We start from the raw sequence: 21,515 nt of genomic DNA, 5'->3' as shown, positions 1-21,515 counted from the left end.
TACAATGTGATTACATAAGCTCTGTTACATTAGGAAATCAAACTAATCCACCCTTTTCCCCCTAAATGTGATAGAATTTATAGTTGTGTTGCTCCTGGTAGTGCAGAATTCCCTTTTAAACTTTGCTGTACAACCTGCAGAGAGCCACACTCCAGAACTTTAAGTTGTTGCTTTATCTTCAAGCTTGAGTACAGGAGAGACGATTTTGACACTTCAGGCCCCTGTGGGAAAAACATGGCCCCAGCCAGAATGACTCTTAAGTCAGCATGGGAGCAGTCACGGGGACTTAGCTACATGATAGCTAATGTATGGAGTAGTATGTGAAATGTGGCTCTGACATTCCCTGGGCAGCTCTGGGGCCTTAAAAGAATAAAAAAGGCTGTAAAGGGTACCCAGGTATTCATCAAAAGGGAATAAATTAGGTGTGATGGGACTGCACAGCTTAAACCAGGTATTCAGCAAAGACAGCTCTGTGACTAGGACACACAGGGTGGATTTACACCCTGGAGCAGGGCTGGTCCCCAGGGCAGCTCTGCCTCCTGCACCTGCATGTGCCAGGTCTTTGAACACACCACCTGTGAGGTGGCATCTCCTCCTGTCCTTGGGCTGCCCTCAGGAGACAGGAGCTACATATTCAGGGACAGGATGAACGCGGCCTTTACCATCTGGGCCCTGACAAGCGCTTTCTGTGGGGTGACAGCGAGGAGCCGCTTCTCCTGTAACTCCCACTTGGGCTGTAGTAGCTCAAGCCCCATTGCCTCCGCAGAGCTCCCAGTCCCAGGTGCATCTCTTTTGGTCACTCCAGTCAAACTACACTCTGCTGCTTGGAAAGCTTTCAAAGGCCCAGGTAGGTGGTGGGAGGAAGAGGCTTTTTTACAGGAAAACATCTCCGCAGCCTTCACACATCCAGTTTCATGACCTGCCAGCCTCTCAAAGGAGCACGCAAGCTGGAAACACCCTGGGAGGAATCAGCCCACGCTGCCACTCCAGGGAGGCCGGTGCTGGCGTGCTCTGGAGGTGGGCATCGTGCAACCGGTGATGGGATTTTGTCATCAGATGGTCCCTTGCAGGCCCATTGGGAGCCTGGCTCTATCATAGTCCTGACACAGCCTGACTCCTCTCAGACACTCATCCAGAGGCTTCCTGCTCCCTAGCGTCCCGCCTGGAGTTATTGGAGTTCTTGAGGAGGAAAACAAGCTTTGCGGGTGCTGCTTTGTGCCATGCTCCCCGCTCCCCGCTGCCCGCGCTCTCCAGGCAGTGGCCACCTCCGCCCATCAGAAAATTAGCCAGAATACCCACCGAAAGCCCGGCTCTCCACTTTCGGGGTGCGCACTCTCCCTTCGGAGAAACCTATCGTGTCCCAAACAGACGCAGCACCAGCACCTCCCAGGATGGTGCCCCAGCTGCTCAAGCGCCCCCGGGCTGCAGCTGCTGTGCCACACGCGGGGTGTCTGCACCCTTTGCCCGGCCGACCCGCACAGTGCCCTCCTCCCCGCGGGCCGGGGATGCCCGGGGGCGCGGGGGTGCCCGGGGGCGCGGGGGTGCCCGGGGGGCCGGGGGTGCCCGGGGTCCGGGGGTGCCCAGGAGGCCGGGGGTGCCCAGCCGGGCCGGGGTGCCGGGAGGCCGGGAGTGCCCGGGGGTGCCGTGAGGCCGGGGGTGCGCAGGGGTGCCCGGGGGGCCGTGGGTACCCAGCCGGGCCGTGGGCGCCGGGCCGGGCCCCCGCCGAGGCGCTGCCGGCGGAGTCGGGCGGCACCTGCGGGCGGGCCCCGCTACTGCAGCTGGGGGCGCGGGGCCGGGACCCGCCGGGGCGGGGGAGGCGGCGGGGGGTGCGTGGCAGCTGCGGGAGCGGCACAGGGCGGGGGGCGTCCCCGTGTCCCCCCGCTCTGCCACCCGCTGCCAGCACCCAGCGCAGAGCCGGCCGGAGCGCGGCTGGACGCTGCGACCCGCCGGGGGTCGCGCCCCCGCCCGCCCCCGCAGCCCCGGCTGGCGCTGGGGCCAGCAGGTCCCCAAAGGCCACGGCGGCCCGGAGCGGGGTCCTGGCTGACACCGGAGCGTCTGCAACTGCTAGAAGCGATGCGTCCCCCGCCCTGCTGCGTGTGTATCTAAAGAGGAGGCGCCTGGGCCGAGCTGTGGCACTGGGAGCACTGGGAGCTGCTGAGCCTGGCTGTTCACCCAGCACTACTTCGCAGGTGGTTTGGGAGCTCCAAACATTTTCTCCCAATCCACACTTTTCAAAAAACTGCCTTCTTTTAAACCACTTAGGCTTCTTCCACTACCCGGAGGGACAGACTAGCTGGAGAATCACAAGGACTCACAAGCCAAAATGTTCACGGGGATTTCTAAAAATCCCAGACACACTACAGAGCGGTTCCTGGAGGTGTGGGAGCCCTTACAGGCACTTGTGAGCTTCCAGTTAAATGAAGCGCTAAGGCCAACCCAGGGCCGGTGGCCCGGGCACACGGCAGGAGGGAGCAGGCTGGCAGCACGGTTCCACACCGGTGCTCCTCCTCAGATTAGGAATAGTTGCAATGGGAGGAAGGCTCCTGCTCCAGCCGCAGAGGTCCTTGGGCCGGCCATCCCTGGGCAAGCGCTCCGTAGCTCCCACCGGAGTGAGCTGGTGGGGTAAAAAGAAGAAAATCCAGAGTATGGGCAGAGCAGGGAGGCGCAGTGGGTGCCATGCAGTCTGCACGCAGGGGCTGGGGGGCTCAGGCTGGAGGTGGGGGGCTAAGGCTGGAGGTGAGAGGCTCAGGCGGGAGGTGGGGGGCTCAGGCTGGAGGTGCTGCTCACAGGGGCAGGGGTCGCGTTGGTGTCAGCAGCGGAGCAGTCACGTGTAGGGGCCTATTTTAACCGCCTTCCCCACGCAGCAGAGTGCACGTCTCGAGGATTGAAATAGACCGTGGTTTGATCATTGTCTCTCCCAGGGAAATGGTTTTTAATGAGGTTTTAAATAATAAAGTGGGATAATTTCCCTGGCTGGCAAGATCATGAAATTTTTATGCCTCCTTTCTCTCCCAAAGTTTTATCAACCTTTATTTTTAGTGATGCATAATCCCCCTTTTAAGGAAAAAAAAAAAAAAAAAAAGCAGAGAAACCACTGATTTAGGGAAAGCTGCTCCTGGGCAGGGAATCTCAGCTGGAAAGCAGCCCCGGGGGCAGCGCCTGGGCAGCCCAGCCCCACGCCCTGGGGTGGGTGAGGACCCCCCAGGGACAGAGGGGACCTCCAGAGCCGGTGCAGGGTGCCAGTACTGGGTGCATACGGCTGGTGCAAGGTGCCAGTAGCGGGTACTGAGTGCAGGTGTGGGGTGCCAGTATTGGGTACAAAGTGGTGATACTGGATGTTGGTGCAGGGTGCCGGTGCTGGGTGCATGGTGCCGGCGCACAGCGCTGGTGCAGGGTGCAGTACTGGGTGCATTGCTGGTAGTGGGTGCCAGTACTGGGCGCATGGTGCTGGTGCAGGGTGCAGTACTGGGAGCACGGTGCTGGTGCAGGGTGTAGCACTGGGTGCAAAGTGCTGGTAGTGGGTGCCAGTACTGGGCGCATGGCGCTGGCGCAGGGTGCCAGCACTGGGAGCACGGTGCTGGTGCAGGGTGCGGGTACTGGGTGCCCATGCTGGGCGCCGGGTGTGTGTGTGCGTGTGTGTGTGTGTTTTGACGTGAGGAAGTGCCAAAGCTGCAATTGCTTTAGGAAGTCAATCGCAGGGGCCGGGGGACGCGTGCGCAGTGCAGCCGCGCCGCTCCGCTCCGCTCCCGCTGCCGCTCCCTCTCCCCCGGTGCCCAGCCCGGAGGCAGCGCAGAGGCGGCGGCCGGGGGCGGCGGGGCGGGGGCAGCGGACGGCGCTGCACGGCGGCGGCGGCGCGGATGCCCGGCCCGTGAGTACCCGGCGCCCCGGCCCGGGGCCGCCGCCGCCCGCGGGATGCCGGGGGGACACGCACGGGCCCATCGCCCCCTCCCCGCCCGGTGCCCAGCCCAGCCTCCCTCCCCGCTCCCCCGGGCGGACCCCGCTCTGCACGCTCCCCACCACCACCTTTGCACGCTCCCCTCTGCATGCGCCCCCGGCCCCGGGCATCCTCCCTTTCGCACGCTGCCCGCCCCCCCCCCCCCCCGCCCCCCCCCGCCACGCACAGAGCACCGCGGAGCGCCGGGGATTGATGGAGCGGGCTCTGTCCGTGCGTCCGTGCGTCCGGCCGCCGCCTGGCACCAGCCCCCGTGTGCGAGGGCTGGGGGGAGCGGGGGGAGGGCAGCGGGATGCTCCGTGGGGACCCGGCGGCGGGGCGGGGGAACCCCGAGCGCCGAGCAGGGAGGGGGACCTCCCCAGCGCATCACCCCGGGGGAGGGCAGGGCTCCTGCGAGGAGGAGGAGGATGGAGGGGGAAGGAGGGGGCACCCTCCAGCTGCAGGGCCGGCTGCACTGGGGCTTGCCCAGCCCTGGGGGGGAGCTTGCAGGGAGGATCTCCCCCCCCCCGCCCCGGAGGCCTCCCCTGCCCAGGGCTGCCCCTGCTCTCCCTTCACCCACAGGTGGGTACCAGGGCAGCGCTGAGCATCCAGGCACCGGCTGGGGCAGGCAGGCTCACTCCCCGTGCCCCCCCATGCAGGGGGTGCCATGCCTCGATGCGGGGAGCAGGAGCGATCGGGAGCCCTGACCTGGCCGGGGCAGCGGGGAGCAGTGGGTCTGGGGGGGGTTGGCTGAGGTCAGGGACACCGTGGGCTCCGGTCCCCGATGGGTCTCCAGCAGCAGCTTGGCCAAAGGGTTGGGTGGTGGGACCTGGCTCGGTGGTGTCCGGGACGCAGCTGTCCCCCGTAGGGGCTGACATCCAACTGTCACCCAACACAAGCCCATCACGTGGGCAGCGTCGCAGGATGCCGCGACTTGGCCGAGAGATGGATTGGGCCAGACGCAGCCGCCGGAGCTGCTCCGCGTGTGGATCATTGTGCATCCCCAGGCATGGAGAGGTTCCCCTGGGAAGCTCCCTCTCCCCGCCGCTTCCATGAGGCTGCTCTGGCGCAGATCCATGGCCTTATTTAAGAAACTAAACAAAAAGTGTTAACTGAGTGGGAGGGATTTCCCTGCTTCAAGGGGAGTTCATTCCCCTCTGGATGCGTCTCCACCATCCCCGTCGATAGAGACGCTCGTCCCGTGTCACGCTGGATGAGTGGAGCCCATGGCGTTTGCTGGCCTGGTGGATATAGTTTTCTTTGGGAAAACGGGTTACCCCAGTGGGCACATATTTCAGAATATCTCCCAAGGGAGAGCTCCACATCAGATTTCCCTACAAGGATTTTAGCTCCTCTGCGTCAGCCCTTCCCCACAAATGACTCAAGCCGCTAATCAAAATACAGTCGTGTTCTTCAGCAATTAAACAAACTCCACCTCATAAGATTATAGTGGAGAAACAGAAATTTAGTGACATGAATATACCTCAATCAGGGTGCGGGTGCCCATTTTGATATTGTTATTAAAAAAAAGGAGGAACCGAAGGCAGATAATCAGATCATGCAATTCAAACCCAGAGAGGGTAAGGGGGAAAAATACCTTGGCAGAGTAATTAATGCTGAGTCTGCCCAACGTGCGGGAGCAGTGCGTCTCTGCTGCCTCCTGAAGCGCATCCTCTCCCATCTTTGCTTATCTTTGGTTGTAGTCTCACTTTTAGGCTGGACTTGGGCTACAGCATCTGAAGTTTCAACTGGGCTTGTGCAAAGGGGGCAGGTGAGCTCCGTGCTCTGGGCTCTTCTTCCCTGTGAGCAACAGGTCTGGAGTAGCAAAGCAGCTGCGGTGTTGCTCCTCGATCTCTGCAGAGCATGAGCTCAAGCTGCTGTGACTTTCCTCTTTTTTTCCAAATTTTTATCCAGTGGATAAAATTCTTTTGGAAAGTCAGCCCAAGAGGAGGCAAGAGCCATGCTTGTGAGCCATCCCACAGGGTGCCCTGCCTTTCCCTTCCAGCTCCTCCTGCTCTTCGGGCCGGTTTCTTGCACCAACCCCCAGGCCATGCCTGAGCACCCCAAAAGTAGAGCAGCCACGGCAGAGCGAGGCCAGCAGGCATCGCCACCTTTGTGCCGCTGTGCCACGCGCTTCTCGGGGTTCGGCACTTCGGGCTCTTGCCTGGAATAACAGCGGCTTCCGGGTGCCCACGGCCTTCGCCGAGACTTCCTATTACTCAGTTCCTTATTTGTCTCTGCACATCTCTCCCTGCATTTCCATTACAAAAGCTGTTGAGGGGTGGATCTAAAGCTGGTTGTTTATATACATTGTTTCATAACACCTCGTAATTTGAGGGGAAGAGAAGATACTGGCCATTATAACCACTTATTTTAGTCCCCCGGTGTGTAACAACATGGTTTTCGCCCCTGGGGAGGACGGGATGGGGGAAGAGTGTCTAACATCTTCCGTGGCATAAGAGGGGAAGAAACTGAACTCACTGGCTCACAAGGGCTCCAGCAACCCCGTCGCAGAGCAGGAGCTGCTCTGCCATGGCCATCACTGCCCCTGTCCCGGCCAGCTCAGGGAACGGACATCCCACCCCACAGGCATCTCTCTTTTCATACCATCCTGCACCAGCACCACACGAGTCTCCTCCAGCTTGTTTCCATCAGTGCTGGGCTCGCTCAGCCCATTACTTTCCCCAGATGCTTCACCATGGGTTCACCTCATGCAGCACAGGGAGGGTGACCTGCAGAAAGTCCCAAATTCTTACCGTGGCTGTGCGACGGTAGCATTGAGCCACAGCGCTGTTTGCGGCAGGTAACTCCATCGTCTGGCTCTCCCCGAGTTTCAGGACACCCATAACTTTTTGTAGGAATCAAACATCTTAAATCCAGCTGTGCATGCTCTGCAGGAGCTGCCGGCCCGCTGCTGAGCTGGGGCCGTGCCAGCCCCCGAGCTGTGGGGTGAGTCCCCTGCACAGCCCCCCAGCCTGCCCAGGTGCTGCCAGGGACCTGGGGACACGGGAACCGGTGGGTAGCTTTGGGGTAAAACTATGGTGAAATCAAAATCCTGGCTTTTGCTGGATCCAGAACACCGTGTAAAACAAGGCAGCAACCCCTGAGTTTTGATCAACCCTTCTGCGAAAGCATGCTCTGGGAGCACGGAGAATTACTTTATTTCTGTTATTTTTGGCTGGGAATCCACTGGGTTCCTTCTTCGGAGGGGACGGGTGACATAGACCTGCCATGTGTGTCTTCTCCCCTCCCCAGGCTCCCCTGGGGTGGGCACGGAGGTTGATGCCCCAGCCCACCACACCAGCTCCTCCAGGTCCGTGGGACCTCGGCCATCCTGGATGAGTTTACCAGGAGAGGCAGGGAGTGTTCTGCTGCTCACTCGCCCTGCAAAACCTCCTGCCTTTGGCCATTTCATGGAAACAGAGATTTACTGGGGGGAGGGTGGAGCAGCAGCAGCAATAAAAACAACCACAAGGTCCTTTGGGGTTCAGCTTTAACATTTGTCTTAAGACATGGAAAAAAGGGGGTTTCCTGACAGCAGGAAAATGTACGGTAGAGTTTTATAACAAGCCACCCTTCCAGTTCTCTAACCGCTTGGAAACAGCCTCAGTTGACCTTCTGAGGGCTCTTTGTGAAGACTGCTGGGTCTGGGGGCCCAGCTTTGCCAAGCTCCAGCCTTGCTTGTCAGCACTTGCCCATGCCAGAGGCAGAAATGCCACGGAGGCTCTAGGGCAGCAACAGGACGGGCACAGGGGAAGCGGAGCCCCCGATGTCCCCACACGTGGCCGTGGCTCTGGGTGCAGGGACAGGCTGTGGGTGCACTGGCAGCCCGCTCCCACAACTGGGGTTGCTGCTAGTTCAGTGTAGGGGGTCAGGCAGCCAGCAAAGGGTTTGGGGTTAAGGGTTTGGGGTTTTTGATTGCTCCCCCTCCTGCAGGCACGAACCCAACCGGGGCTTAAGCAGTTTCCTCCGACAGAAGGCAAATGCCCAAGCAGCATTTCAGTGCAAAGGGCAGGAGAAGAGCAAACAGGTACATATTGGCATTAGCAGGCAGGAACCCCGGAAAAGGAAGGGAAAGCTTCAGGCTAGCCTTGAAAAGCAAAATCCCCAAGGAAAGATGCTGCCTGTGAGCCTGGTGTGAGTTTCACCACGAGGAGAAAGTTCACAAAGGGGATTTGGGAACAGGGAGATGTATTGCCGTGACAGCAGTGGCAGGCGAGCTCCTGTGTCCTCTGACGGTACAGCCAAGCCCTGCAGCATCCCGGGGGCTCGGTGAAGGGCATCGCCGTGGCCTGTCACACGGGGGATCTCAGTGAGATCCCCAGCGAGGGCCGCTGCTGCGATCTGAGCCCAGAGTGCTTGTGATGGGCATCCCCCATGGCCAGGCTCCTGCTGCCCCGGCCGCCTCCCACAGCCCTGTCTGGCAGCTGGAGCGGGATGCAGCAGCTGCCTGGCACTGCCCTGGGGTCGGGGGCCACCGCTGGCACAGGGGCCACTCAGGGTGACAGGGCTTCCTTCCTCCCCGCGCTGCCAGCTCCTCCCCAGGGGTGGCCGAGCTGAATCTTGCCGTCCTTCTTCCCCTTTGGTCGGTTTTTAAATAACTGGCGCGGCCAGTCTTGGAGGACACGAGTTGCTCACAGAGCTCCCTGTCCCTTGTCCCAGCTGCGGCAGGGCAGAGCATCGCTACTGCCCTGGCGCCGGTGAGGGTGCTGTGACTGCAGCACAGGGATCACCTATGTCCCTTGGGGTGCTCCAGAGCTGGGACAGGACATCAGGTCACCAAATCCCCCTTGCCCCGGGTATTCGCCTGCAGGACAGTCTCCTGGGGGACGCCTTCTGCAGTCCCTCACTGTTTCGACACAGGACGAAACTCTGATGTGGGATGAAGTTTTACTGGTACAAGCAAAAGCTCAGCTCTGCAAGCTCTGGCCCAGGGACCTGTGGTGGCACTGGCTCTGGGGCCGGGGAGAACATCCCACCCAGCCCTGGATGCTCACCAGCAAGGTGTGACATCTGCCTGAAGCCAGACCTCAAAAGGCATCCATCAGGGCTGGCAGCGTGCAGGCAGCGGGGCCCACAGGTGAATAAACCACAGTGGGCAAATGTCCCCAGGGTGCAGCATTTGTGGGGTGGGCCCCCTTGTCCCCAGCCGTGGTGCTGGTGTAGCCCTGGCCCGGCCGGTCCCGCCGCTGGTTGAGCCGGCTGCCAGGCTCAGCCCTGCCCTGCCCACATCAATGGGTGCGGGGCCAGCCCTTGGGCAGGGAGCGTGGCTGGGGAGCAGGGCCAGACCTGTCCCTGGCGTGGCCGGACCCACCGCCTGCCCATGCTGGCGCAGGCTCCCAGACCTCCCTGTGCCCGGCCAGCGGCTCCCGTGCTGGCGTGGGTCTCCGGATGCAGCCGGTGGGGTGTGGGCTCGTGCCGGGGCTGAGGAGAAAATCGCATCTTGGCTGCGGCAGGGAGTGCTCGAAGCCGCGGTAAGTGATCCCTCTGATCCAGTGTTTCCCTGTGATGCAGGATCTCTCCTTTTCATCCCAGTCCCGGGTTGATTCTCTGCCTGGTGCCTCGTTTCCTCAGAAGGGGCAATTCTTTGTCTTCTTATCCTCGGTCCTCCTAGCATCCCCATCCACCAAATTACCACTAACACCCCCTCTTCTGCCCTGTGCTCCCTGGGGGGACACAGTGCTGCCCTCATTGGCATGTGCTGGGATGGGGACAAGCAGGTCCTGGGCTGGCAGGACACTGTGGACCAGGAGCACCCTGCCACCTGGCTCAGCTCCCACCTGGGCCACGCCAGTGCCGTATCCCACCCTTTCCTCTTCCCTTCCATCAGCCACCAGGCTCCGTCCGTGCGGTTTAGCCCCTACTGAGTATTGATTACTGTGATCTTTCTTCTCCTTTCACATGGATCATTACCAAATGCTTAACAGGAGTCTGCCTTAACAACGCCGCAATACCTCTACTAACAGAAACGTAATTGTCAGGGCTTGCCTTATTAAATCCCCCAGCTGATTGTCGCGGGTGCTATTTTTATGCTGTGAAATAATTAACTCTGTTTCAGTGCAAGAGCCAGGGCCGGAGGGGTGGGTGCCAGCCACACTGTGCCCGTTGTGCTGCCTGGCAGCCCGTGGTGGCCATGCCGGGACAGTCACGGGTCCACTCGCTTCTTGGCAGCAGCTGCTGGAGTGGTTCTTGTGGTCCTTCTGTGAGAGTTTGCGGTGGGATTTGGTTTGGAGGATGCTTGGCATAGAAATATACCCCGGCTATGGGCGAGGTGATGGGCAGGGAGCAGAGGAGGTGGCTGGTCTGGAAAAGGACCCCAGCATTGTCCTCATCGCGGCGGGAGAGGTGCCCATGGGGCTGTCAGCCCTTGTGGTGCGAAGGACCAGGGAGGTGTTGGGACACGCTGCAGCATCTCCCAGTTCCCATTGCCAGGACCAGCCTTTCCAGTCTCAGGGGATGGCAGAAAAATCACTGCCAGGCAGAGGAGTTCCCCCAAAGGCATCCGCTCGCCGCCACCGCCGCCTCCTCTGCCACATGCGTGAGCACATCTGCCGGTGTTAGCAGCAGCAGGTGCTGGGCAGGGCAGCGGGGACGCAGCCGGGATGCAGCCACGTGGGCATCGCCACCCTCTCGTCCCGGTGGGACGTGGGGAACCCAACCTGTCCGGTGGCTGGGATGGCTGGCACCTCTGTGCCGGTAGCATCGGGGTCAGCCTAGTCCTGTCCTGGCACAGCTGGGGGGCTCAGCCTCACCTCTTCAGTCTTTTTTAATAGATTGCTAAAGGGAGCGGCGGGGGGAAAAGCCAGGTCTAAAAATAGCACCTAAAACTTCCTGTGCCTGGCAGGTGGCTGGGGCAGGCGGCGGGGGCGGTGGCAGCTGTGGGGCTCGGCGGTGGCGGCGGCTGCCCACGGAGTAACCCCGGCAGAGGGGGGCCCGGGGGTGCTGGCACCCCGTCATCCCCCCGGTGCCGGCGGGGTCAGCCTGCGTCTTGTTGCACTCAGTGGCTGGTTTCAGCCAAATTTGGCAGAGGCCGGAGGTGCTGGGTCCTTCCTGGGGGAAAGGCAGGGAGGAGGCGGGGAAGCTGCAGGCTGGGCTGAACCCTTATTAGACACTGGAGAATCCAGCAGCGGTGTGCAGGCGGCCAGGCGCTGCTTGCATTGATCCAGCGTGGCCGGTCTTGCAGGTGATGGGCATCTTGCAGCTCCCCTGAGGCACGGCGAGGGGCCAGATGTGGCGCCGCTCCCCTCCAAGGCGTCACTGGCACGTGTCAGGGGTCACCCGTGCCAGCAGCTTGGCCGGGGACGGTGTCTCTGCCGGCACCACAGGAGGCTGGTGCATCACCCCCGCTGAGCAATCCCCGCCGGGGTCGGCGGTGAGCAGCACATCTGCCCTCCTGGTTTTGACCCATAAAATAGGCAGGGAAGGTCTCTCCCGGGCTGGAGGGCTCGTACCGTGGCTGAGGAATAAAAATATCCTCAAAGCCAGGGGGTGCCCCGAGGCTGGCAAGCCGGGGGTGCTGGGCACCCCGTGGGAGCGTGGCCGCATCCTGGCAGCCTCTAGCCCTTGGAGCTGGCCCTGCCTGGCAGTGGCAAAGGGAATCCTAGAAAAACACTTGGGAAGTGAATGCGGTTCAGGTGACCAGAGGTACGGAGCCCCGCTGAGTGCCTGTGAGGACAGCAGCGACGGCGCGGTGGGTGCCGGCAGGAAAAGGAGCCGCTGAAGTGGAGGGTGACTTCTGGGGGGGGTTGCTCCAGACGGGGCGGGGTTGGGGATGGTGACAGTGTTGGTTGTTGGGTGCCGGGCTGTGCCATGTTGGGAAGAGAGGAGATAACAGCTCGGTGTCCCCGGGGAAGGGAGGGAAGTGGCTGAGCCGAGCAGGGCACTGGGCCAGGCTGATAACGGGCACATGCCACAGCCGGGCGCCTGGCCCACCCCTGTGGCCCCAGGGGAGTGTGCAGGGGGTGCCGGCATCCCTCCTCCCTCTTTCTCCCCTTTTCTCCCCTTTTCCACCTGCAGTGAGCCCGTGTGAGAGGGCAGCCGCCAGCAGAGACCACAAACTGGTGTTGGTGGCTGGGGTGGTGCCAGGCTGGAGCCCCCTGCACCCGCAGTGGTGCCGAGGGCAAATTTAATCAAGGGAACGGAGGTTGGGCATCTGATTTCTCTTTCTCTCTTCTTTTTTTTTTCCCCTGAAGAGGAAAAAAACCAAACAACTTCGTGAGTCACTCTTGGCCAAGGGAGCTGGGCTTCGCTCTACACGGCAGGCAGGCTGGCACATCCCCGCGTGGCAGGGACGGTGCCGGGAGGCACCGCGGGAGGCTCTGACTCAGCCCACCCTCGGGCACCGGCCCCTTCCCTCGCTGCCGGCATCCTCGCCCCGTGGGCAGCGCCAGAGCCCCCGGGATGTCTGGGGTACAGCGTGGCGGAAAGCACCGGCACTTTGAAGCGGTGTCAGCTGAGTGCCAGCATCCAGCCCATGCCCACCCTGGGGACAGCCCGTGTCCACCCTGGGGACGTATTCTGCCCATCGCTCCTCGGCAAAGCCGCTTCCCTGGCCATGGGTTGTCCCAGGGATGCCCAGGAGGTCTCTGAGATGCCCAGCTGCAGCCAGCGCCGTGGTTGGTGCCATTCCTGGCCGGGGAGCCCCGGCTCAGCTGCCATCATGTCTGCGGCGGCCGCTGGCTCCGTCTGAGGGGTGGGAAGGGGCAGGACCACCGGGCTGCGCTGCCAGCTGGACTCGCTCTGCCCTGCTCCTGCCCTGCCGGGGTGGCCAGCCCTGCGGCGGAGCGGTCAGGAGAGCCAGGCCCTGCCGGGGCTTTCCCAAAAAAGGCCTGAACTCTTCGGTTGAGTTTGCCACTTCCCTTACCACTCCCTTTCCTGTGAGAGGATGTGTACAGCCGCTTTTCTTTTCTCTTTCTCTCTTCTTTTCTCTCCTGTCACCCTGCCCTCAGAGCCGGCAGTTCCGGTGATGCCGCGCACCCCCTGAGCCGGCCGGGGTCACCCTGGCCGGCTCCCGCCGCCGCATGATGGCCAGGCTACAGGTACGGACGGGCCACCGGCAGCTCCTGCCGGGCCCTGCGTCCCCCCACCCACAGCACAGGGCCGGCTGGGCACCTCGGGGGCTCGGGGCAGGCTGTGCTGGGGGTGCCCCCGCACCAGGGTGGGCGCTGGTTTGTGCCCCACTTGGCAGAGGCAGGGGTGGCTGGAGGGGGGTGCCATGTGGCTCAGGGCATCGTCCCCAGCTGGGGCACTTGGGGAAGGTGGGGTGCGTGTGGAGGGGCGTCATCCCCACAGCTGGTGTTTGACATCACCTTGGTTTTGCCTGCGTGGGCGCCCTGATGCTATGGCTCCCACTGCATGGGGAGTCCCCTCTCTATCTGGGGGGAGGATGGGGCAGTGCCATGCTCAGTGGGGACATCACAGGCACGTGAGCTGGCCTGACCTGGGGACACCCAGCATGTGGGGAGTCCCAGGCCAGGTACTGCAGCCATCAGGCAAAGGCTCACGGGGGGGCTCAGGGAGCTCACAGTATTTGGGCGAGGGTGGCTTTTGGGGCGTCTTTTCTCTCTGCTGGGGAAACGTCCCCTTTCTGTCATCCTTCCTCTTTTCACGGCCTTGCGTGCGCGCCCTCACCTTCCCTCCGGCACTTGTAGGCTCTGCTGCCTGCTGGCACTTCCTTATCCGCCGGCCCTGGCTGCAGTTCCCAGCCCCAGGGCAGCCAGAAGCAGCCCCACGGCACATGACCCCCGCTGGCGTGGTGGGATGGGGTGCTAAGGGGTGCACGTGGCTGGGAAACGGGCTCTGAGCATCCAGAGCGTGATGGCATTGCCCTTGGGTGCCGATCCGGAGTGGGCTGGCGTTGCCTTTGCGTGCCAGTCGGCCGCACACCAGCATTGCCCTTCAGTGCTGGGGCTGGGGGGCCCTTTGCAGCCCCTCACCCCCCTTCTCCTCCCTGTCTCCCTTGGTGCAGCCCACACAGCCGAGATAGCCCTAGGTGGGTGCCACAGCACCCGGGATGGGCAACAAGCTGATCCTGCCTCCTGGCCGGGTGCTGAGTGCACCCAGTGGGCACGGGGAAGGGGTGCTCCTGGCTGGGGGTGCTGCTGTGTCCCGCTGCCTCTCTGAGGTGTTTGGCTGAGCTGCTTGCAAGTCTGCTCTGGCCAAGGTCAAGCACCAGCCGCAGGAGCGAAGTGCCTGGGGGTCCCCCGGAGCAATGCCACACACTGTCCCCGCGCTGTCCCTCAGCCACCCCCCATCCACCTGCTCCCGTCGCTGCCTTTGCTTCGGGCTGGGCTGGGAGGCTGCAAGCTTTTCCCAGCTTTCAGGTTTTCCTCCTGCTCGCCCCATTCCCACAGCCTCGTCACCGGTTGCTGTAATTAGCGCTGGAGCCCCGCTGGGAGCCGTGCCCGGAGCCCGGCTCCCCCCGCCCCACTGTGAGGCTGCAGCCCCCCAGCAGCTCCGGCACGGTGGGGCTCGGGGCTCAGCACTGGGATGTCGCCGTGGGTGGGCAGGGGGAAGAGTGGGCACCGGGAGGGGAGGACGGACGGGGGAAGCAAAGGAAAGGGAAAAAAGCCGGGGGTTAAATGGGCCTGAGGGCGGTGGGTGGGAGAGGGATTGGAGCCTGCTGCTGAGGCGGGTGACAAGGTCACAGCCATCCTGCCAGCATCGGGGCTATAAATAGGGACAATTGGGAGCGAAATGCAAGCTCTCTCCTTTTTCGTTCCTGTGGGAGCGATGGGAGCCAGCCGGAGGTTTGCAAGGGCCCAGGCAAGGAGCTCACAGAAGGCGCTGCTGGGCGATGGCCGTGCCGGGGCTGGAGGGCTGCACCCACAGGTGTGGCCATGGGCTCACGGGGGGCTCTGGGGACAGCCTTGTCCCCAGCTGGGACCTGCACCCTGGCTCTGTCCCCCTTGCTGAGTCCACAGCAGGACTCAGACCTGAGGTGTTGAGACCTGGGGCAGCTGGAGACAGGGATGCTGGGGCTGAGGTGGCCGGGGGCTGTCCCTGCCTGCTGCCCCCTGCTCCTGTTCCTTCCAGCAGGGGAATGACCGTGATTGCTGCCCATTGCCCTCAGCCGGGGACAGGGAGGCAGAGCCGGCCGTGACCACATCCTTACCCCTACCTGTGCGGAGGTGGGTGCTGAGCCCTGGCACCACTCCTGCCCAGGAGCATCCCTGCTGCGTGCTGGGCCAATGGTGCAGGCAGGGACAGATGGGGACAGACAGGCCTGTGGGCGCAGGGGGACCGTTCTGCAGCAGCGGTGCAGAGCACTGGGCTCAGCCAACACTTGGCACAGGGTGAGTTTTGGTTTGGTGCCGGGAGCTGTGAGAACTCCCCACCCTGTTTCCTTCCACTCACATGATGCCGTGGAGCGACTCCGACTTCCCCATCCCTGGCCGGAACGCGCCAGGGGGGTCTGGTCGCACTTCCTCACAGCGCAGGGCATGGCCAGGGGCATGCCAAGCTGGTGCTGAGTCCCTGCCCGGGCCTGCTGCGCCTGCAGGGCTCAAGCACCACTTGCCAAAGTGTGGGAGGGGGTCCCGGGCAAAGCGTGGGGCTGGCAGAGCATCTGCCACCCTGTTTCCCCTCCTCCTTTCCTTCTCACTTCCTTTTCTTGCACGCTTTCTGCCTGCCTGCCATGCCCCAGCTTGCCACCTGCAAAGGGCTTTTCCCAGCGTGGAGCAGCCCCCCAGAGCCTCTCAAAGCCGGAGGGTCCCACTGCAAAGGTAACGCGGTGCCACCCCTGTCCCTCCCCACAGGCTCCATCGAGGAGGCGGCGGGGACGTTAGCTGGGGGGTCTCGGCGGCACGGCTCACCCACGGGCTGGGAGGAGCAGAGAGCAGCAGAAGAGCCCCCAGAGCACGACCCAACCCCGTCCACCGTGTATGAGGCTGGGACGCAGGTGAGGTGGTGACCATCTCAGGACGGGCTGGTGGCCGGGGCAGAAAGCGGGGACCCAAACTAAATCACCTCCAGTCGTGGCGCTGGGGTCTCTCGGTTACCTCCGGGTGCTTGCAGATGGTGGGGGATAAGCACCGGCAGCTCGTTCACCCGCGCCCTGCCCTCCTGCCTTTCAGTACGCAGGACCCGCGTCCGCAGAGACACCCCTTCCGATGTCCCGGCATGAGACTTCTCCGACAACGGTGCAACCCACCAGCAACCACCGCCCCAACGCCTGCTGCTTCTGCTGGTGCTGCTGCTGCAGTTGCTCATGGTACGTCCCACCGCCCGCCCCAGCCCAAGGCTCCCGCAGGGCCATGAGCGTCACCCACCCACCGCATCGTATGATATTTGGGGGTCCATGGGAGCATCCAGGGGGGATGCAAGGGTTGCCCACGTGTTGCTGGTCCCCTGTGCTGTGTGCAGTGCCAAGCGCTTGGACACAGCTGCTGCCTGAACAGGCACCCAGGTTGGAGGGAGTGGGGGTCCCGCAGCAGCCCCCAGCCCTGAGGGCTCCCTTTGGTGCAGCCTGTGGCACAGGCAGTAGGATGGCAGCTGGGGTAGAGCCGGGTCCGCTCACTGGGCTGAGCCTCTGAGCTGCTTGTGTGCTTGCGTTGGGGCAGGAGTTGAGAGCAAAATGGGTGTCGTGGTTGGAAAGGGTGTAAATGGTGTTTTGGAGCGGATGGGCATCAGTGGTGCTGTGGCGTGGTGCTCTGCCCCCATGGAGCCTGGTGAGCCCGAGCTGAGCCTCAGTGCACCATGACTCCTGCCCATCGGCCAGATCTTTTAAAATATGTAGAGAAGGCAGCGGCACCGGGAAGCCCCCTCTGGCACTGCACCAGTGGCTCTCCTGGGCTGGATGTCCCCGCTGGGCTGCGTGGGGGGAGCTGCTTTCATGCGGCTGGAGAGTCCTGCCCGAGGTGGATGGCCGCCCTCCATGGGAGCCCTCCCGGGCAGCTCTGCCTTGGAGCTGCAGGTGCAGAGTCCAGCCCCGGCCTCCCAGCACTGCCCAAAGCCAAGGATGTAACCAGCCGTTTGCCTGCGGCTGCACCTCCTGTCCTCTCTGAGGATCCCCAGCTCCTTTGTCTCTGGATAGCCCAGATTTTGGACAGGCCATCTGCTCTGCTGCATCCTCAGCATCTGCCCGCTCTGAGATTGCTGGTGCCTTTGGGCTTTGCAGCAGCTTTGGGCTTTACGGGCACTGAGAGCACCAAGCTTGGAGCGGAGCCCCACAGCGCGGCCCCAGCACCGATGCCAGCCCCAGGCAAACCCCCACTGTGCCCCTGGGGCCCCGTCTCGCCTGATCCCATCTCGTTTCCTCACATTTTCAAGGCAGCGAGGACAGCAAGCAGCTCCCTTCACAGCCTGCCCTGATCAGCTCCCTCCTGGCCACCACCCCAGGCTGGGTGGCATTTGGCTGTGGGCAGGGTGACCCTTCCCCGTGTCCCTCCTCCATTGCCGCAAGAGCCCGTGAGCAGAGATGGGGCAGCAATCCCCGCTGTACTCCGCTCCCGGAGCAAGCAGTGACCCATGCCAGCCGTGCTGGGGCTCAGGCGTGCCAGGGACGTGCCCGCAGCTTTGCCCACCCCGGCCGCCCCTGCCGCTGGGGCAGGAGTTTGCACACTGAATCTTGTGCGGGTGGCGAGGGATGGTGTCGCAAGCAGGAAGGGCTGTGGGTGGCACCGGGCGCCGAAATTCAGGGGCTCGAGGGAAGTTGGCTGGAGGCTGCTCTCCCCTTGTGCCACCAGCACCCCTGGGGCAAGGGACGGGGCGGGGACAGGGGACACTGGCACCTTCATCCCACGCCCTGCCTCCAGGCTGGAGCAGTGCTGGGGTGTCCCGGGGGTGCAGGGTCCATCTCTTTGCCTTCCTCCATCTAACGCAGCCACCGGCCTCCTGAGCGAGCTGGAGCTATCACCGGCTGGAGCCCGTGATAACGAGACACGGGGGCTGAGCACACCACGGTGCTGAGCCCCCATGGCCACAGCCACCCCCATTTATTTATGAATTGGTGTTTATTCATGGTGGTTCACAGTGGTGGTGCCCTGTGGCCGCTCCAGCAGGACCCTGGCACATGTGCCAGGCGGTGGAGGGGGGCCAGGCTGCGCCTGTGCCCAACCGCAGGAAACACCCGAAACACCCTCGCACAGTGACAGCCAAATTGCACAAGGGAGCCGGGGTGCTGCCGGGGCGGGCAGGGTGCTGGGGAGCAGACGGGTGTGGGATGTGCTGGTGCCCACGGGAGAGATTCGGTAGCCAGGACCAGTCGGGGAGTCCAGGTGGGGGTCTGGGGGGTGTCCCCAGCGCCCCTGACTACCTTTCCATCTCCCCGTTAGGAACGAGGACCGGGAGCAAGCATGGAGGGCATCCCGGGAGACCAAACTGGAGACCATCCCAAACTGTGAAGCGTGGTGAGGGCAGGGGCGGTACTGCAGGGGCAGAGGTGGGGAAGCGGCATGGCACAGCATGGCATGGCATGGTCCCTGCTGCCACCCTCCATGGCACCCAGCCCTCCATCATGCCCGCTGGTGCACACACGGGGAGCAGGATCAGGGCACCCGGACTCCGGGCGGGGGGTTCCTGGTTCCCACCAAGAAACAGGGAGCCTGGAGCCACAGGCTGCAGCCCCTTTCTGGGGCCCTTGCAAAGGGAAACTGAGGCACACAAGAACCTCAGCATCTTTCAGGCCACATCCCAAGGGCAGAGCCTCATCCTGCCCTTTACACCCATGGCCAAGAGCACCTCACAGCCGCAGGGAGAGGATGGGATGGGTTGTTCTGCAGGCTCAGCACTGCAAAAGAAGCAGAGGCAGCAGCAATGTAAATGTACTGTATATCTACACTTGGGGAGGAGCGGAGCAGGCAGGCACCCTGCTCCAGGGGTGCTCTGTACTGAGCACCCGGTCCTCAGGGGATGAGCATGAGCCCTCACACGCAGCCCAGCTGTGTGTGCTCTGTTCAGCACCTGGCACAGCAGGGGCAGATGTGCTAATTAGCTACTGATAATGACTGCTCCTGCCCTGCTTTAGCAGGTAATAAGTATTTGCTGGGGAGCAGCCTCCCTCCCTCCCTCTCTCCTGCAGCTGTGAGGGATGACGGGCTGATGTCAGTCTCTCCTCAGCCGGCTGGGAGCTGCTGCTCTGCAAGGGCTTTTGTTCCCTTCTGGGTACCAAAATACGTCTCAGCTTGGGAAACGCAGCTGCAAGCAAGCCCCCGCTCCAGCCCGGCCGAGCGGAGCCGGGATGGACCCCACGAGCGACCTCCAAAAGCCTCCGTGATAAAGCGGAGCCCCAGCAGGAGCAGCCTCGGCGTGAGCAGGGGGGATGCGTGCGGGCACGGTCCCCCTGGGATGGGAGCAGGGATGAGCACGGCCGAGCCATGCGGGGAGGGACCGAGCCGGGAGCCCGCAGCCCTCCCGGGCCAGCCGTAACGCTGTCCCCTTGCCTTCCCCGCCGGGACGGGCAGCGCCAAGCCCACGCCGGAGGAGGTGCGGGGCTGGGCACAGTCCTTCGACAAGCTGATGAAGAGCCCGGCGGGTCGCAACGTCTTCCGGGAGTTCTTGCGGACTGAGTACAGCGAGGAGAACATGCTCTTCTGGCTGGCGTGCGAGGAGCTCAAAACCGAGTGCAACAAGCACACCATCGACGAGAAGGCCAGGATGATCTACGAGGACTACATCTCCATTCTCTCGCCCAAGGAGGTAGGGGGCAGAGCCTTTAGGCGGCTAAAATGGGGCTGGGATGGGGGTGTCCTTGGGAGAGGGCTCCGTCCCAGCTGCCGCCACAGCCCTGCGGCCGTTAGGGGACAGGGTGGGTGGTCGGGGATGAGCTTGGCAGGTAATGGGTTTGCTTTGTGGTTGTGCACCGCGGTGGGGAGGGCACCCCCGGCCCCCCAGAAGCCCTGGGCCACAGCCGGCAGCGGGACCGTGGGCCAGGTTGTGCTGCAGGACCAAAACCTCACGAGGGCACCAGTGGGCCGAGGAGACACAGACTGGGCTGGGTTGGAAAAGACCTGGGAGATCGTCCAGTCCAACCGTTAACCCAGCACTGCCCAGCCCACCACTAACCCATGTCCCCAAGTGCCACATCTACATGTTTTTTAAACCCCCCCAGGGGTGGTGACTCCGCCAGGTCCCTGGGCAGCCTGTTCCAGCGCTCGGCCACCCTTTCAGTGAAGAAATTTGTCCTAATATCCAACCTGAACCTCCCCTGGTGCAATCCGAGGCCGTTTCCTCTTGTCCCTTCACTGGGAGAAGAGACCGACCAGCTCACAGTATCCCCAGGGTGGGGGCAGCCCAGCCCCCCTCCTGTGCCCAGCAAGGGGATGTGGGGAGGACCTGGAGTGGGGTGCCAACACCCCGGGGCAGAGCACACCGTGGTCTCCCCATGTCTGGCCCGCGGTGCCACACCGATACCCCGTTTTCCCGTTAGAGCTTGCGCAGGGGTGGGTGCCAGGGCTGGGGGCTTGTCATCGGGGGTCCCTCAACCCCCCCGTTTCTCTCCCTGCTGCCCAGGTGAGCCTGGACTCGCGGGTGCGGGAGGTCATCAACCGGAAGATGCAGGAGCCGTCCTCGCACACCTTCGACGATGCTCAGCTCCAGATCTACACGCTCATGCACAGAGACTCCTACCCTCGCTTCCTGAACTCTGCCATATACAAATCGCTGCTCCAGAGCGTCTCCCACTCCTCCTCGGAGTCCTAAGGGTGCCCGCCAGCTGTGGGGATGCCAGTGGGGACATGGTGGCCAGGGAGGGCTTGGTGTCGCCTCCCTTCCAGTGCCCTCCCTGCCAGCCCCCCCACCCAGTTTTTAGCTTTTTACCTATGAACCATCACCCCGGTTTCTGGACCACCCTCCAGGACTGTCCCTGGGGCTGGTGCCACTGCGGCAGCACAGCCCGGGCCGGCTCGTACTACTGAACCCCAGCCCCGTCCCCGCCGCTGGCCGGAGCGAGCCGGGGGAGCGCGCGGGAGAGCGCCCGGGGCCTGGCTCCCCCTGCACCCCGTTTTGAAGAGGTCACTTTATCCCATCTCTGCCACACCTGGGGACACGACCTGTCCCCGTTTCCCACCTGAGACCCAGTTGGGGACTGGGTTGGGGTTTTTTTGGGGTGGGGGGAAGGTCGATTGTTGTTGGTTTTTTTTGTTGGTTGGTTGTTGGTTTGTTTTTTTTTTTACTCTATTTTAAATGCTTTTTTTGTTGGCTTTTATTGGGGGACTCGAGGGGTGGGAGGGGGGGTTTGACAAGCGTCTCTGTACATATAAAAACTTGTCAAGTTTACATCGCTCCGCCTGTTTGAAGCAGCCCAGGGGGCAGGGCACAGCGCTGCAGCCTGTTTGCATTCCCAGTGGATCTGGGGGGCAGCCCCCCCCCCCAGGGCCTCAGGAGGGGCCAGAAGGGCCCGTGGGGCCACCAGAACGCGCTCAGAGGGTGGGAGCAGGTACCCTACAGCTGCCTCCTCCATCAGCCCCCATCGCACGTGCCCACCCTGAGACACCACATGCTGGTCACCCCAAAGCAGCTGCATCCTCAGTTCACAGACCTCAGGGAAGGGGAAAACACACGTGCAGGTATTTATTATTCCCCCCCCCCCCCCCCCCCCCCCCCCCCCCCGCAGAGACGCACAGGCACTGGGACCACTGAAAGGGGA

At 62.8% G+C, this 21,515-nt stretch overlaps 1 protein-coding gene across 3 annotated transcripts; it reads left to right on the top strand.

Annotated features, from left to right (window-relative positions):
- Positions 1 to 3,757: 3,757 nt before the first annotated feature.
- On the top strand, positions 3,758 to 21,018 carry RGS19 (regulator of G protein signaling 19). Of its 3 annotated transcripts, none has more exons than XM_037403046.1 (6): positions 3,758 to 3,868; positions 15,688 to 15,830; positions 16,006 to 16,142; positions 18,205 to 18,279; positions 19,333 to 19,567; positions 20,381 to 21,018. In XM_037403046.1, the coding sequence occupies exons 3-6, from the start codon at positions 16,042 to 16,044 to the stop codon at positions 20,567 to 20,569; spliced, it is 600 nt and encodes a 199-aa protein (XP_037258943.1). In that variant the 5' UTR covers positions 3,758 to 3,868; positions 15,688 to 15,830; positions 16,006 to 16,041; the 3' UTR covers positions 20,570 to 21,018. The 3 variants fall into 3 exon arrangements, with proteins under 3 accessions (XP_037258943.1, XP_037258942.1, XP_037258944.1); XM_037403045.1 differs by lacking the exon at positions 3,758 to 3,868 and adding an exon at positions 12,799 to 12,969; XM_037403047.1 differs by lacking the exon at positions 3,758 to 3,868 and adding an exon at positions 15,201 to 15,225.
- Positions 21,019 to 21,515: the final 497 nt, after the last annotated feature.

The sequence above is a fragment of the Falco rusticolus genome, chromosome 10 (genome assembly GCF_015220075.1).
Source record: "Falco rusticolus isolate bFalRus1 chromosome 10, bFalRus1.pri, whole genome shotgun sequence".
NCBI classification, from domain to species: Eukaryota; Metazoa; Chordata; class Aves; order Falconiformes; family Falconidae; genus Falco; species Falco rusticolus.
The sequence above is the reverse complement of the archived record's forward strand: the minus strand, read 5'-3'. Positions and strand labels throughout refer to the sequence as shown.